The sequence below is a fragment of the Symphalangus syndactylus genome, chromosome 3 (assembly GCF_028878055.3).
Source record: "Symphalangus syndactylus isolate Jambi chromosome 3, NHGRI_mSymSyn1-v2.1_pri, whole genome shotgun sequence".
Lineage (NCBI taxonomy): Eukaryota > Metazoa > Chordata > Mammalia > Primates > Hylobatidae > Symphalangus > Symphalangus syndactylus.
This window is the reverse complement of record NC_072425.2, coordinates 68,269,068-68,286,274: the sequence shown is the minus strand read 5'-3', so window position 1 is coordinate 68,286,274 and position 17,207 is coordinate 68,269,068. Positions and strand designations below refer to the sequence as shown.

General features: G+C 36.8%; 1 protein-coding gene and 1 long non-coding RNA gene across 4 annotated transcripts in view; one reads left to right on the top strand and one right to left on the bottom strand.

Annotated features, from left to right (window-relative positions):
* The window catches only part of PCSK5 (proprotein convertase subtilisin/kexin type 5), a 471,035-nt gene that overhangs the window by 236,000 nt on the left and 217,828 nt on the right, over positions 1–17,207 (top strand). For all 3 annotated transcript variants that reach the window (XM_055272213.1, XM_055272212.1, XM_055272214.1), the window contains exon 10: positions 12,480–12,583. In XM_055272213.1, the coding sequence (XP_055128188.1) occupies positions 12,480–12,583 (104 nt within the window). The remainder of the gene's footprint in view (positions 1–12,479; positions 12,584–17,207) is intronic.
* Positions 9,196–15,704, bottom strand: LOC129479306 (uncharacterized). Its single transcript, XR_008656638.1, has 3 exons — positions 15,402–15,704; positions 13,914–14,102; positions 9,196–9,568 (listed from the first exon to the last, which is right to left on the bottom strand). It is a non-coding gene; the product is annotated as an uncharacterized lncRNA (long non-coding RNA).

Below are 17,207 nucleotides of genomic sequence, written 5' to 3'. Positions count from 1 at the left end.
TTGTTAATATTATTCCCTTCTTATATTTATCAATCAGATTTAGTTATTTAATATGCTGTTGGTTTAATTTTAGCATATTTTATGTCTTTGAGTTTATTTTTCTGAGATTTTCTTTTACTACATAATGTGTTTGTATATATATATGTGTTCTATGCTATTATTACAGCAGCTAGCTAACATTAGTTGTGTACCTACAGCAGATAAATAGCATTTTTCTCAAGTAACTTTTGGTATATTTCATGTAATTCTCATCTATAAGGTAACATGGGTAGTAAACGGAGAGTCAAGCTTTTAACCTACGTTGGTTTGAGTTTGGAACTGGCCTGTCTCTGCAACTTTTTGGTATCAGATGATGTTAAATTCACAAAATAAATTACGGAATTTTGCAATTTGTATTTTCTCTCCAGAGGCCCTTGGGATCAGAGTTCTTGCATGTTTGAAGGAAACCATCTGACCTCAAAGCCATTTTTAGAAGTAATCCCAGTATTTTCTAATACTATAAACATCTCTCGTATTGGTTTTTATGACTGCCTTAATATTTAGAATTTATTAGTGTTTTCTTCTTATTTTCTTGGTTAGATTTTTTATTACTGTTTTTCAAAGGTCCAGTTTTGAGATTTCTTTATCAGTAATTTTTTTTCTGTTTTTCTTTGTTTTTAAAATTTCTTTCCTGTTTTCCTCTTCATTCTTTTATGAATCTTATTGGCTGAATCATGGTTCATTTATCTTTCCTTTTATATTAATAAAACTTTTTAAAGATATGAATTTATCTCTGAACACACTTTTGATAGACTGTCATTTTCTAATGATATTTTCACTTCCTCTTTGATAGAATGACAATTGAGTAAAGTACTGTTAAGTGTTAAACTTTGTCACTACTGAGATTTATTATTGACCTTTTTTTCACTACATTGTGGTCAGATAATAGGGTTAGATGATCAACAACACTGGTGTTTTGTGAGGTATTGTTTTTGCTTAGGGCAATTGTTGAAATTTCCTTTTGGCCCAATGTAGCTTCAACTTTTCCTTACAAACCCTTAAGTTGATCTGTGAAGTCTTAAAAAAAAAATGACTCTTTGTAGGACATATATTTCAATATTATTAAATTTTAACTATAATGTAAACAAATCCTATATGTTTTTCTCCTGACATAAATGGATTAAATTATCTGAACACTACTGTGCTTCCATCGTCAGTTACTTATTTTTTCCTTTTTTTTCTTTTTTTTTTTTAAATTGAGACAGAATTTCGCTCTTGTTGCCCAGGCTGGAGTGTAGTGGTGCAATCTCGGCTCACTGCAACCTCCCACCTTCACCTCCCAGGTTCAAGCTATGCTCCTGTCTCAGCCTCCCGAGTAGCTGGGATTACAGGCACCCACCACTATGCCTGGCTATTTTTAATATTATTATTTTTAGTAGAGATGGGGTTTCATCATGTTGGCCAGGCTGGTTTTGAACTCCTGACCTCAAGTGATCCACCCACCATGGCCTCTCAAAGTGCTGGGCTTACAGGCATGAGCCACTGCGCCTGACCTACTTTTTTTTTCTTAAAGTCTTTGATTCATCCATTTCGATGCACAAATGTCATGCTGTTACATCTTTATTTTAGATAGCACTTTGTCTGTCAACAAATTCAACTTTTTGTCCTTTTAAGTGTTTTTGAATCTAAAACGTTATATTGTTTGCAATGAATTCCCCCATTCATGAATCTTTGTATATGTTTTGTGCAGGGGAAAAAAATCTATGTCTATTATTTAATTTTTAGTTTTCATATTGTATAGATAGTTGTAAATAAAGCCATATTTTAAAATAAATGTGTTTTGTAGTAGAAGAGTTATCACCTTTCACTCCTTGCTATGTAAACATGGCTTACATTTACTTTAATGCCCTCATCTACTTATTTCCCTATCTTTAATACCATAATTTGGATTTCTGCAACAGACCATTTTTGTTAATTTATTTTTTATTATTTTTTATTCCCAGAAGAATTCTTTTAAAACAATTATTAAGTCTTAATTCTGTTCAATTTATTTTGGAGTCATCATTAGGTCTTTTCTAATAACAACTACACATTTTACAGTTTTAAATTTTGAGTTGTTCATAAATCAAAATAAAACTTTGTTTTATTTTGATCTTCAGAGTCTGCATTTGTCGATGGTCAGTTTTCTCAATCCTGCAAATATGTCTTCTGTATTCACTCGTGAAGGATGATAAGTCTAGTGTAAAATTCTTGGGTTTATTTCTTTTAAATCGCTTTAACTGTTCTTTTATTATCTTCTACAATTAGCTTTGCAGAGAAAGTCTTTAACTAGAAGTCCTGTTTTGCTTAGTTTTAGGATTTTTTTTCATTTGTATTGTAATGAAAGCGTATATATTTTAGGACTAGTCTAGGGGATGCAACTCTTTTCATTAATATGTCCTGGAAAACATTTAAGTATTTTTAGCCCGCCTTGAACATTTTTAATCAAACGTGACTTTGATTAGTGGTGAAGATCACCACAGAGCTTCAGAGCCTGGGCCCTGAAGTATATGAGAAACCTGCCTTCAAATTCCTGTTCTGCTTCTTACTAGTTACATGGCTTTGAGAAAGACCTTAGTTTCCACACCTGTAAAAGGGGAATAATAATGCTATTTATCTCATGGGGTTGTGTGTTCATTAAGTGAAGTTATATACATAAAGCACCTAGTACAGCATCTGGTAAATAGGAAAGACTCAGTAATTGTTAGTCCTCAGAGCAAGGTAAAGCTAATATTCTGAAGCCAGGTTTCTTTCCTGTCCTCCAAATCCATTCTCGTCTTCCTTGTCATCTCTTTCCTTAAAAATATGCAAGAAGTGGCCGGGTGCAGTGGCTCACGCCTGTAATCCCAGCACTTTGGGAAACCAAGGCAGGCAGATCACGAGGTCAGGAGATCATGACCATCTCGGCCAACATGGTGAAACCCCATCTCTACTAAAATACAAAAAATTAGCCGGGCATGGTGGCGTGGGCCTGTAGAACCGAGCTACTCGGGAGGCTGAGGCAGGGGAATCACTTGAACCCAAGAGGCGGAGGTTGCAGTGAGCCAAGATTCATGCCACTGCACTCCAGCCTGGCGACAGAGCAAGACTCCATCTCAAAAAAAAAAAAAAAATGCAAGAAATCCTCACATTTGTATTCCACATCAACTCAGCTTTCCATGACATCAATTCCACCTATCCATGTCAGTTTACTCTTTCCTATGCATCCTTTGCTTTTGCTAATACCACTTCATACTCTTCATAATCTTCCTTACTCTTCACTCAGTTTGCTTTATTGCTTGGTTGATTCCTTTTCCCTGCACTGTGTTTTCCATAAGCTCCATATTGTTGTTATTCTTCTAGTCTGGACTCTTCTTTTTTTTCTCACCACTTCTTTTTCCTTTCCCTGTACTGTCCTCTTACATTTGTTTTTCCTTCTTTTCTTTTTCCTTTCTTTGTTTCCATTCTTTCCTGTGTTTAAAAAAATTATTCATTCTCAATTAAAAAAAACTGGCTACAGGAAGGCTGTGGCTCTGTCCTTGCTCTGCTTAGCCTCCAAGCACAGACCTACTCAAATCTGCCATTGAAGGATGGGATGAAGGATAAACCTCCCTGTCCGATTCTGTGATTCTAGTAGAGATCCCTCTGAAGTGAGAGGATCATTTCCTACCCCTTCTGACAAAACTAGAGGCTGAACGTCCAGTCCCTACAAACACCATTAAGCCGACTCTTTCCATCACGCCCCACTCCAGTCCAAGACAGTGCAGGTGGCGAGGGTCAGAGCTGAGGCTCTAGAATCAGGCTGCCTGGGCCAGTCTCAATTGTGGCTAATTGTATGACTTTGAGGAAGACCATTAAACTTTCTCTGCTTTGATGTTCTTATTTTGGAAACGAAAGTAATAACAGTATTTGTCTCACAGGACTGTCATGAAGAATAGATGAAATAATGAATATAGAATACTTTTGATAGTGTGTATGCCTGGCACACAGTAAGCCTTCAATATATGCCATCTACTACTCCGTACTTTTGGAGATACATCTTTTAGGAAATGTCTTCAGTAGTAAGAATGAGGGTTGTACAAGAAAAAAATCCACGAGTTAGCAGTCAAGATGTTGACTCAAGGCAACCAAGCTCAAGCTACCAAGTACAAAGACGCTCAAGGCTACCAAGGCCAAGGTCTATGTGGGGTTTTTTGTTATTCTTTTCCGAATGGTTGCTGCAGCTCCAATCATCATATCCACATTCCAAATAAAAGGAGAAAGGACAAAATGATGCAGGACTAGCAATCTTTATAGCAGGAAAGCAAAGTTTTCTCAGAAATGCCCAGTAGACTTATGCTTTATTAGTCAGAACTCTGTCTCCTGTGTACCCCTCATTATCAGGGATGCTGGAAAGATAGCATTTTGGCATCCTAAGATATATAATAGAGGGAGACAATGAAAAAGAAAGTTAAAAATTATTTTCCTCATAGTCACATTAGCTCATAAGTTTTTTTGAAATACTTCAAAATTTTTGTAATAGATTTCTGTTAGTCTTTGTTGATCTTTTCCTGTGTGTGTGTATGTATGTGTGTGGTGTAATTTTTAAAATATTTTTTGTTGCTGTCGATGATGTCTAATAATTAGAAAGACTGCTAGCAATTGATACACTAAACCAGGAGTTTCTAAAATAGGCATAATAATTCAGCCATAAAAAAATGAAATCGGCTGGGCGTGGTGGCTCACGCCTATAATCCCAGCACTTTGGGAGGCTGAGGCATGTGGATCACCTGAGGTTGGGAGTTTGAGACCAGCCTGACCAACATGGAGAAATCCCGTCTCTACTAAAAATACAAAATTAGCCAGGCGTGATGGCACATGCCTGTAATCCCAGCCACTCAGGAGGCCGAGGCAGGAGAATTGCTTGAAACCAGAAGGCGGAGGTTGCGGTGAGCTGAGATCATGCCATTGTACTCCAGCCTGGGCAACAAGAGCGAAACTCCATCTCAAAAAAAAAAAAAAAAAAAACCGTTTTTTACAGCAATATGGATGGACTAGAGACTGTTATCTTAAGTGAAACAAGTCAGACACAGAGACAAAATACTGCGTGTTCTCACTTAAAAGTGAGAGCTAAATAATGTATGCACATGGATGTCGAGTGTGGGATGATGGACAATGGAGAATGAGAAGTGGGAGGTGGTGGGAGGGGATTAGATGATGAGAGATTACCTGAGGGGTACAGCGTACTTTATTTGGGTGATCGATACCCTGAAAGCCTTGATTTCATGACTATGCAATATATGCACGTAACAAAATTACACTTGTACCCCATAAGTTTATACAAATTTTTTTTAAAAATAGGCATAATAATATTTACTTCAAATTCTAGAACCCAAAATGCTTATTTTCATTAAAGTTGACAGTGAAAACTGATCATTGAAAAGCTTCATTTTAAAATATACTTCAATAAACATCTAGAGAAGCATCATTTTAGTTCTTTTACTTAACAGGAAAAAATGGGAGAAAAAGGCTATAAAGTAATTTAGAATCATAATAATAATGGCGATGCAATCAATGATTTCTGTTGCCTCTCCAGGGGTTTAACTACTGGCTTTTGAGGTGAGAGCTCTGCACATCTCTGAACTATGTAGAAAAGTATCAAACGCACTTCAGTCTGGCAATTTGGCTAGGCAAATAAGTATACTTGTAGTCCTCATTCTAACATTTGATACTCTAAAGCACTCTGATATCAAACCAAAGAACATCTCACTATCCTCCACAATTACATCAATGGCTAACTATCTAGAGAGAAGATCTCCCATACATAGAGTAGATTTATTAACAGTCCTACTGGGTCCAAAAAGTTCACTCCCCAGCCAATTAAATTGCCACCTACACTATGGGCTTGTGAAAACCAGATCTTTTTGACAAATCTTAGTAGCATTGTTGTTTCACTAAGCAGAAATATAGCAAGGTGTTAAAAATGCTGTTTTGTTCATCTGTTAGTGAAACTAAAAAACATATTACTAAAGTTTAGGAACATTGCAGAAAACTTAGCCTAATTAAATACAGATTCATCAAATGCTGGTGTAAACTCAGCAAAAGTAGTCCTTCTGAGTTATAATGGTACAGTAGGTTCCTAATCTCAATAAATCATCATGACGCTTGTCTTTGGTAGCCTATCATATGCCAAGCTCTTTATTTCCATTACCTCAAATTCTTGCAGCCATCATGTGGAGTCAGCGTTATTTTCTCCACATTGCGGCTGAGGAAACAGAGACCTCGAGAGGTTCAGTAAATTGTCCGGTGTTACAGAACCATCAGGTAGGAGATCATGATTCACCCTAGGTCTTCCTGACTCTGAAGCGTAATTTACACCATTCTCATGTGATTAGAGGCTGTAGAACGCAAAACAAAATTTATTATTATTTTGAAAGAGAAATAGAAATGAGGGGGGTAACCATGTCTTCCTGCAGGACTTAGTCTGTGAGCCTAGAACTGCATAATTTATACATGCTAAGTCCTGGGACAGCCCACAGAATGAGCAGAAAAGGGAAAGTGAGCAAGAGTTTCTCACAGGTTGAGGGGGATACATTTAGGAACACTCACACTGTCACATTTTGCCTACTCTGAACGGTTTTCAAGCTTGGGGTAAAAATGAAGGCCAGAACTAGATTCTGGGCTATGGGTTTGAATAAAAAGAGGCTTTAGGGATTATATTCAGGGTGCAAATGTTGGAGGGAGTTAAGTGTACAGGGAGACCTGGTGGAAAGCTTCATAATTGCGATTTGATTTCAATGCATGTGATCTCAAATGACTGTCTGACCCTTTCTCCTCAAGTTCTATTTTGTAGGAGCTTATATAGCAAAGTATTTCAAGAAAATGATTATTGAGCTTGCAAACAAAATATTATATTTCCATAGGGGCTGCATAAAACATAATTTTTGTCTTTTACATGCAGTAAGTATTTGCAGTGATAAGCCAGGATTTCTAAAGAAAAGACACTTCAGCTTCAATGACAAAATTTTTCTTTATAAATGAGGGGCTATCTTTTCTTAAGTGTGTTTAGAATCCAGATTTACCTTTGGTTTAGAGTAAATCCAGGGTATTAGAATATTTTCACAATAAAACTTTGTGTGGTCCTGCTTTTCTTTGATTTTTTCCACTTTGGTTCAGGTGTGGAGGAATCATAAGTGGGTGTTTGGGTAATACCAATACAACTCACATTTCCAAATCTTGAGGTATTATTAACTGTATTTTCCAATACTACAAACCAATTTTAGGCCTGAAACTTTTGAATTATTGTGGAACACAAAACAAAACAAAGCAAAACAAATGCACCCCCAGTGGCAGATACTGCTGCTCGCAATGGGACTGACAATCTGATGATCCTTTCGGGCTCTTCATTACCTAACAAAAGAAGATTGTTTTTCTTTGTTGGACGGTCGGTATTTTATTCTTGAATTACCACTTTCATACACTAGCTGCAATCAGGGTAATGTTTTTATCTATCTCAGCAGGCTTTAAATACTTTCTGCCTCATCTTTGTGTCTCCAGCTCACCATGAATCTCTTCCCATAACTGCCGATTTCTTTTAGCATTGGTACAGTGACATTAATTTTCTGACTGCTTGTTTCTATTTCTATTTTACATAATCTTTAAAAAGTGGTTTTATTTTGGATTGAAGGAGACTAGTTTCATCTTAAATTGGTTTTGAACATCTAGGAAGTTGGATTATTGTGATGCTGATTGATCATGCTATTTTTCCCATTGATCTGGGCCTCATCATTTCATTAAACAGAATCACTCTTTTATTTTAGGAAACAGTTTGATTATCTGGACTAGCTGTTGCTCCTCTTATTGATAAATTCTCTTCCTGTAATAAGATGTGTATCTGTTGTCTTTTTTATCAGCTGCCCCTAAATTACAATGAGGATGTATTTGGATGGTGGGTTGAGCCGGAGGGTTGGTTATTTTTTTCTCCTTAATAAGTGCAGGTGAGTCAGTCACCCAAGATTTCAAATTGGTCCTTGTTTTTAAAGACCACCAGGTACAGATGTATTTCTAGCACTCACACATGAATTTCCCAGAGTTATCTGGGAAAACCCTTTGGTGAAGGATTTTTTTTTCTTTTTTAATTGAAGTGCTAGCGGTTGCACTTAGCCCAACAAGAAGCACTACACAAAATGTCTCTCTTGGGAGATGTCCTGCTTCTTCTAAACCTTGTGTCGGGCCCGTGAAATACTCCAAACTGCTCAGAGTAAAAATGTAATGCAAATACCAGGTAGTGATAGTGTCATTAATCATGCTGTTTTTGCAGCTGAAAACTGGAAAACTAGAAGTGTTTAAGGTGAGGTTCAGCTGAGGTTCATTGAATGGAGAAGAGTCACATAGCCTGGCTGTGAACCACATCCAAGTGTGGCCATGGCAGGCAAGATGACAAGTTCATAACAATAATGGTATGCAATAATACACTGATGTTATGACATACAGTATACAGGTATACTATTATAAAAATAATATGATTTTCCTGGTGTGTTATTTTTCTGTTTACCTTTGAAAGAATGGGTAAAAGTTAGGCCTTTGGAACCTGCATAACAAATTAAGACTCAGGAATCTTCTGAATGCTATGGTAAACAAAAATCAACAGAGTCAAGAAAGAGTGTGTGTACAAAGTGTGTAACCATGAGGACGCGACGTGCCATACTTGGCTTTTTGATCCATTTGTCAAAGGACTTCCTGACAAATAGGTGTGTGTCTCTGCTTCACCTTTGTGGATCCATTTGGAAATAGTGTTATATGGTGATTGATAGCATAAGTTATACAGCCAAGTCCAGCTGGCTTGAATTCTAGTTCTACTTACTACCTGTGTATTTGAGTTACTGTGTATAACTCAAAGCCTCAGTTTTGTCATCTGTGAAACAGGAATAAGAATGTTACCCACATCATATGATTTTCAATATCATGCAACAATCATGCACATAAAACATACACTGCCTGGCCCTGGCCAAGTGCTCACTAGATGTTGGTTATTACTATGAGTTCAGCAAAGCATGCAAAACTAGAAATGATTAAACATACAGAACTCCCGAGAAAGTCATGTTCATTTCCTTGGTTTGAAAGGTCATAGATGGCTACCCATATCTTGTAGGTGTTTATAAATGTTACTCTCTTCATATATATTTTTGTTTAAGGGCATTTGTTAATTCCAGGAAGAAATTTGAGGGGTGTGTAGCATAACTACACGTGATTTATTATAGGGCGGTGGTCACGAGACTCAGGATTGGGAGATGTTGTTCTTTTCTCCAAGTGGGTTAGACTTTTGATCTCTCAATAGTTGCTTGCTTCAAAGCTCTTGTTGCACAAGTTTGTCTATTCTTGGAGATCAGAGAGGTCTCAGTTTTCAGAGGCCACTGGAGTTTGGGTCCAAGATACTTGGCAGAGAGAAATAGGTATTAGGGAGTCCTAAATTCTGGTTGTAGACTGTAGAGTTCCCTGCAGAGAGCACTCAGCCTTCTCTCTCTGCATTTGTTTTATAAATGGTTTATGAGATCTCTCGTAGTTTGACTTAGTCTTCACGTCTGCATCATCCCTGTGAGTATAAATACAAATGAAAAGATGTGAATCAGACGTATCCATAAACAAGAGTCGTCTCTGGATTCTAGCAATAAATAAACATAATGTCCAGCAAAATTAACCTATGGCTATTTCCTGAGCTAATTATCTTCCCACAGATAGAAACACTGCTGATTCCAGGTCCACTGGTTTTTCAATTTATCTTCCTTACTTTATTTTGGTGAAATTCAGGGAATTTTCAAATTAGATCATTTCTGAAGTTGTGCATTACCAAATATCAGAGTAAAACCATCCGAACACCTTCTTTTTCCATGTGTAGTTCCAATTTCCTGAAGCTAATTTTTTCCTTCTAATTACAAGCACTCCAAGAACTAGGTTTTGCTACTCAGCATGAAAACAACTCTTATTTCTTCAGTCTGAGTTTGAATGCAGAAGGCTTCCTGAATCTGCCAGAATATAGGTGCTTAAGGTATAAGATCAATGTAAGTGTTCCCTGTTCTATTATGAAAATTAAATTTTTAGTGCTAAGGTTCACTAGGGAAAATGCGGATCTCCCAATGATCAGAATTTCTTGCTTAATATTTCTGAAGAAGTCTTGCCCTGGTGACAGGTAACCTGAGGCACTGACTTCTTTTCTTTTTTTCTCCTCCCTAAAGGAGAGTTAAGTTTAAGGAGTTAAAACGTGAAAGTTCTGTGTGTCAAATGTCATTTTTAAATTACTAGGTTGATTTAGATATTTTCATCAAATCTAAGTGTATTCTTTGGTATCTCACTGTTTATTCCTGACAAAATAAAAACATATATGTTCATTTGGGAGGATTCTGCTTTACCGTAAATAAGTGGCTAGAATGTCTTTCTGGACCAAGCTTTCTTGTCATTTTTGTCCTTCACCCTAATAACTAGGACATACCATCTTAGGCAGAGCTAGAACATCTTATGTTGAGACTGGCATTCAGGATTATCCCTTAACTTACTTTCTAATTTCCCTGACAGTAGTGCATTGAGTCTACTGAATGATCATGTGAATGGATTTAGTGTTAGTCAGCAAAGGCTCAAATCATGCTATTTGTTTTAGAAGCAAAACATCCTGCTCCTGGATTCCACCAAACAGCCTGCCTCCCTTTCTTGAAAGTTTCTTGCTTTATCAGGTTCTAAAATTGATTCCTAACAAGTGCTGTATCCTAAGAAAACAAGAATAATTCTGTTTTCATCGTTCTCATATTTTTAAAGTTTATGTAGTTGGGATTTAATTTCCACAATTCAAGTTCTTTTGTTAATATAACTTTACCAAGTAGTCTAGATCCAGTCTAACCCGCTTTGGAAACTTTAAAAAATGGCAGGACTCAGTCTCCTTTTATTTTTAATCTGAGACCATAACAGAAAAAGTATCGGAACTCAATAGTACTTTTCTTTCCCCATTTCTTTCATATTCAAGCCACCAAATAAGAGCTGTGGCTGCAAATTTTAGCAAAATGCTTTGCTATCTACCACTTCTTAATAGCTTATTATGCACCAGGCACAAGGTTAAGTACCTGGCATTATTTTAACTGATTCAATCAGTACAATGACATAAAGCAGATATTAGCATCCATGTTTTAAGTAGGGATACTAAGACTTTGAGAGGTTAATTTCACATAGAAAATGAAGGAGCCAGAATCTGATCACTAGACCCCTTCTTACTAGAAGGCCGCCCTGACCACCCTAAAAAACATAGATGTGGTGAGTATGATGGGGAAAAAAATGTAGCATAAAGTGAAGAAACATACAGGCCCTATCATGAAAAATTAGGTACAATTAAGATATCAAGTTCTCCCTCTGCCCGAAAGACCCTGATGTCCATACACCTACAAAAGAGAGTGCGGAAAGACTACCCCAAGCCCCATCACACCTCAAGGCAGGTAGTGAGTAATTTTCTCCTCTTCCCTAAATCTTCTCTCCCATCCTTTGCAAATATTACTGCTAAGGTGAAGGTGGCTGGTGAGAAACAAATAAAATGGCTGCACACACTGCATGAAAATTGTCATATTTCTTAGTTAAGTAAAAGATCAGCACACCTCAGAATTCAAGACTGAATCAAATAAGTATCCTGATTAGAATTGCATGCATGAGCTGAGTCAAATGCCTTCGAGTATATACATAGTCTATGAAAGGGAATAAAAGTCTGTGTGTATGTGCTTGGATTTGTTTCTGTGTGATTATGATTAGCATTGCAGTTCTCCAATGAAAGTATCTCCTGCTCAGTAGTCTCTTTTGTGTTCTTCAGTGCTAGTAGCCATAAGAACTAGGTGTCTAATAACACACTATAATAACTACCCATTGCAAATTAAGAATACTCTTATAGCTGTCTGTGCCTTGGAGCCCAGCTTTGGGTTCTGTACCATGTTCTCTTCCTTAAAAATGCTGAAAATTGGGATGCTGTTTCATTGATATTTTTCCATATCCCACATATGTATGCATAGAAGGTTAAACATTGCTAAGTTCTTTTGGTAAATTACAACTCAATTACTGAACTATTCAATGATTAAAGAAGAAATGTTTCAGAGGCCTTCTGTTTGATTTTAGCTTACTGTAATCTTCTGATGATGATCCAAGCTTTTATACAAAGGACTACAGCACCATAGTGGGCAGCCATTTTGTTGAGGAAACTGGAAACGCTCACCCTTTTAAAAAACTAAGTTACCCTGACTACAGGCTTACTATTTCTTCAGTTTAAGGTTACATTTTCTGCCTCCCACAGACTAATGTCACTTCTCCATGTTGAGAACAAGAGCGGCATTTGGCATTTGGTTATCCCAAACCCAAATCTCTGACCCTTTGTTTTTAGTACTTTGCCATTTTGATTTTGCTTTTTTAATTTGCTTGTGACTCTCTGCTTCCCACATCTTTTTTTTTTTTGGTACAATGATTCTTACCTTGTCTTTCCCCAGTCCGTTTCTGACCTGGAGAGACGTACAGCATGTTATTGTCAGGACTTCCCGTGCGGGACATTTGAACGCTAATGACTGGAAAACCAATGCTGCTGGTTTTAAGGGTGAGAACTTCTTTCATATTCTGTCACAGGCAAAATATTTTTATTTTTCCCCCATTTTAAATGGAGAGCAGGAAATAGAACCCCTCAAACGAAACTTTAAATTTTGTGCTGACAAACAAAGAGCTTGATCTTTTAGTAAATAAAAGGCAGGTTGATTTTTTTAAGTTAAAACCACACAGATAAGGGAGATTTCTTTGGCTTCCCACATCATAGGTCAATTTTTTTAAAAGATCGACCAACCCCCATGTATAGTCGGCCTATGGGACCCCTGATTAGTTTACTATTTGCTGTCATTGAATATCTAAGTGATATTTATAATAATGTATTTTAAAATTCCTCACCTTCTATAGGACTACTTCCACTTCAATAATAACTGATATATATTGTTCACTTTAGTGTAGCACTGTTAGTTGCTAAGGCCATGCATTCTACAAATTTTGTTTTTGTTTGTTTTAAATCTTCCACAAAGAAAAACAGGTAATAATTCTAAGAAATGTTACTTTATATAAACTAAAAATTCTGATGAAGCTTTATAACAGTCCTTATGCAATTGTGCACAATATGTAACAAGTACTGAATATTTTCCCATATCTAATACAGATCATAGTTCCCAAAGTTTTATTAACAGTAGCTATTCTATTTGTTGTCGTAGGTAATATATGTTATAATAAAAATAAAATAGCTATATAAAACATATATCCTAAAGTTTAGTATATTTACTCAAGTTGTAAGTGACCTAAGTTATAATAAGGTTTTAATTCATTAACTTATAACAAAGATTAATTTGTTTATATCTACAGACTTAAAACGTATTCCCAAATAATCTTAGTATCATCATATATCTGTATGGATGAAATACAGTGTTCCACAGCACAGGGCACATCTACTTAAAAATTGAGGTTCTGATGGTCAGACCCCATTGGTAACATGGTCCTGGGCAAGTCATTTAATTTTTAAGGGCCCTAATAATTTAAGCATTTTGGATGCTAAGTAATATTATCTGCATATCATACCTTACATATGATCTTAATATATCCTTATATATATCCTTATATGAGCAATATATGCAAATATTTCTGCCAGAATGTATATTTTTAAATTACTTGTAAATAATTTATTATAGACTCATGTTGAAACAAAACCTATAAATATCCTAGATAACCAGTGCCACATTAATAGTTCTTTGATTAATATCTTCACAGAAGGCTTCACTCTATTTTTAGGAAAAGAATATTTCTCTGCTTTGGAGTATTATCAAACACCTTTCCATGCATGTAAACTATATAATGCAGCAGTGTTCAATGAACTTTTAATCTAGAATTGTAAATACCTGTTGGCATTGCATTCTCTGAAGCCCAAATCAGGAGATTTGATCCCAAAATTGTAATTGTAGGGGCGACATCAAAATTATTTGAAATTTCAGTTGTTCCGGAAAATCCAGGATGTAATTTGCCATATGTATGTTTCATTTTGATTAGCTTCCACGTGCTGCCAACTCATACAATATAAATCCATGAGGCTGCAGGGGAGAGAAGGAGCTGACACATAACCTTAGCTAGTTGAAAGCTGGAATGAACTTCTTAGTAGAAGGATCACAGACTAAGGACATTAACCTCCATGAAGCTGAATAAACTTTAACCCAAATAAATGTCTTAGTTTTACTTATTCCTTTTTGGCAATTTAAAAAGAGCAAATGGTTCTAACAAAAATGCAGCTCTTTTGAAAACCTCTGTTGGTTTAGGAGAGGGGAAAACAGAGCTTTTAGACTAAATCACCAGACCCAAACCTGAATCTGAAGGGGTTTGTGCACTGCTTCTGGCAAGGAGGAAATGGTATTTTACTATTGCACGTGGCAATATTTAGTATAATATTTCACTCTTCTCTTAGATGGCTGCCAAGAGTAACAATTAAAGTTCGCTTTTTCACAGATGAATTATTCTGAATGGGCTAGGCTCCCAGTGGGATTGTTTTGTAATTTTGTTGATGGCAAGTCCCATATTTCATCTAAACAGGATCATAATAAGATGACTTTAAGAAAAAAAAAAAAGTTATTTTCTTCTCTACTCTAAACGTTACCATCCCCTCCCTAGAGTCCCACAAATAAATGTGATTAAGGCAGAGGCTAGCAGGAGAAGCAACATGCTTTGGGGAAGTGGAGAATGCAGGGTACTAGGACTGCAGAAAGATGCTAGGACTTTTTATGAAATAACATCTGAAAGAACAAAAAAGAGCTAATGCTTAGAAAAGGTTCCAACAGCAAGAGCTCAACAAGGGCTTGTATTTAAATTAGGTCAGCCAGCTTTTGCAGGTCTTGCTGAGCAGGAATCCGTAGTCACGTATTTCTCCTTAGACTGGGAAAACGGAAATTGCCTGCCTAGAGAAGTGTGTGGTCCTGGGTGCCCTTCTTTGTCCCACCCAACTCAGTCCTAACACTGAGTAAAATATATGCATGAAATGAATCTGAAAACTCCTGTTCTTCCTTGGGCTTGCTTTTGTTGTCCCAGAGTTGAGTAATTTATTAATAACTTGTTGGAAAAGTAGTTTTAAAAAAAAAATAGAACAGTTTCACAAATTGCTCAGCAGGTACCTGCCAGTAATAGGGACATCAGTGTCCCCCATCAGAATTTCTTTCTCATCAGGTAAAGCAGAAGCCACTTAGAGTAGCAAACAACTCAGTTTTGGAGTTCAGACATCACTGGACTTGATAGTCTTTGTTATCACTGATAACTTCAGTAAAGCCAACACCCCAATGAATAGTCTCTACCAAAACCCTACCAAATCCACTTTATCTAACCTCCTTACGTTTCTTCAGACATACCCCCATGTCCTACATCCTAGGCAGACAGCAGGGCTAGATGATGTGTGAGCTAGACTTGTGTGTGGCCCTCCTGAAGGCAGACTTGATCCATTCTTAGCCACATGTGTTATGGACTGGAACAGGGAAGGGTTTCTCGTCCTGAAGCAGCTGCTGGCTTGGACAGATTCTCATTCAGGCTAGGAAGTTGGCCTTGAACAACTAAAGAATGTGGCTTTCTGGTGACTCATCTCTGTTTCTCTGAGAGTGGGATTACCCTGGAGGTGCTCCCTGATGAGCTAGGGACAGAGAACTTTCTTCTCCTTTTTCTGTGCCCTCCTTATAAAAGCACTCTGTAAATGACCCTGTAATGAGATGACCTCACAGAGAGGGAAGACACATGTAAACATTCTTATGTTAATGGCACCTTAATTTTCAACAATTTTAATCAAACTAAGATTATTCTGTCCTGCTGCTTCTTAAATAATAATAACAATCTCTTATAGTATAATTAAAATATCTTTTCCAGTAGATAGTTTTCCAGAATAAACATAATCTGATGAATACATACCTATGGAAACTGACTAAACATTGTTTGGCCTTGTTCATCTTGTGAATAATCCTAGCTAAGTTTCAGACAACAGCTTTTGACTTTAAACCTCCTCCAGAGATAGTTTTTTTTAAATTAAATGGTATAAATATCATGTACCTATCAGAGAATCTACTTTAGATTGCCCATGAGAATAGGGAATTATTTGCCTTAGACCAGATGAACAGATGTGATATTCTGCCACCAGAGAACTGAAATCCAAATTCCAGTATTTTGCTTCTGACCAATATTTTCAATGCCAGAATGTGACTTTGGCATTAAGCTGTTTGGGGTTTTGTTAATATTATTTCTTTCCTCCCTTGATCCCTTCCCTTTCTGCTTATGAAAAGTCTTTTCTGTTTTGTTTTGTTTTCTATTCTTTTTAATTCTCCCTTGTGTTCCCCAAAGCATACGAATTAGCCATAAAAGTGAAGGCTTTTGCCATTCCAGCTGGTTTTTCTTCCTGAAATTTAATGGATGTTATCTCTTCATTTATTTATTTACCAGTATTTCCTGAGCACCTTCAGCATGCCAACCCAACACATGTTGAAGTGAGCGCAGAAAGTGGGAGGGGAAGAAACGTCAGGGACACCATGGCATTGACTAATCTGACCTGCCCTGGTGTAACTTACATACGGAAACAGAAATTTACACTCCATCTCTTTTTTTCTTTAGTCAAGCCCCAACAATCTGCCAGGTCATGTTAGATAAGTGTTGATGATCCTTCTCTCATCATCTAAAATTCAGGTTAATGTCGGCAGCAGAAGGCATCTGCTATAGAGAATATCTTCTGCGGTGTCTGATGTGTATTTTGACCAGCTCCATTTGGGCGTATAGTATGTGCAGATCCATAGAGCCATGCGGAAGACTTTTAATTCAGGCATTTTTCATAACCTATGGCTTGTATCATTTCAGGAAGAAGTTAGCTCTTTCTTGTGATCTCCTCCCTTTTAGTCCTAGAATCTGAAGAAACTGTAAATCCACTGACTTCTCCCACCAGTGCCTGGGCTGTGCAGGCTGATTCTTGCCCTGAGTCCTTATCTTTGGTTTGGGTGTGAAGTTATAATTATAATTGAATGCATGCAACATCAGTGATCTAGTTTTCTTTTTTTCAAAGTGTTTATATTGGATTATATGACTGTATACAGCTAAACTCTCTTAAATCTAGGAACAGGAATAGACGTCAGATAATAAATTAGGACCTTCTGTCATCTTTACTAGGCGAAAGAATGAAAAAAATG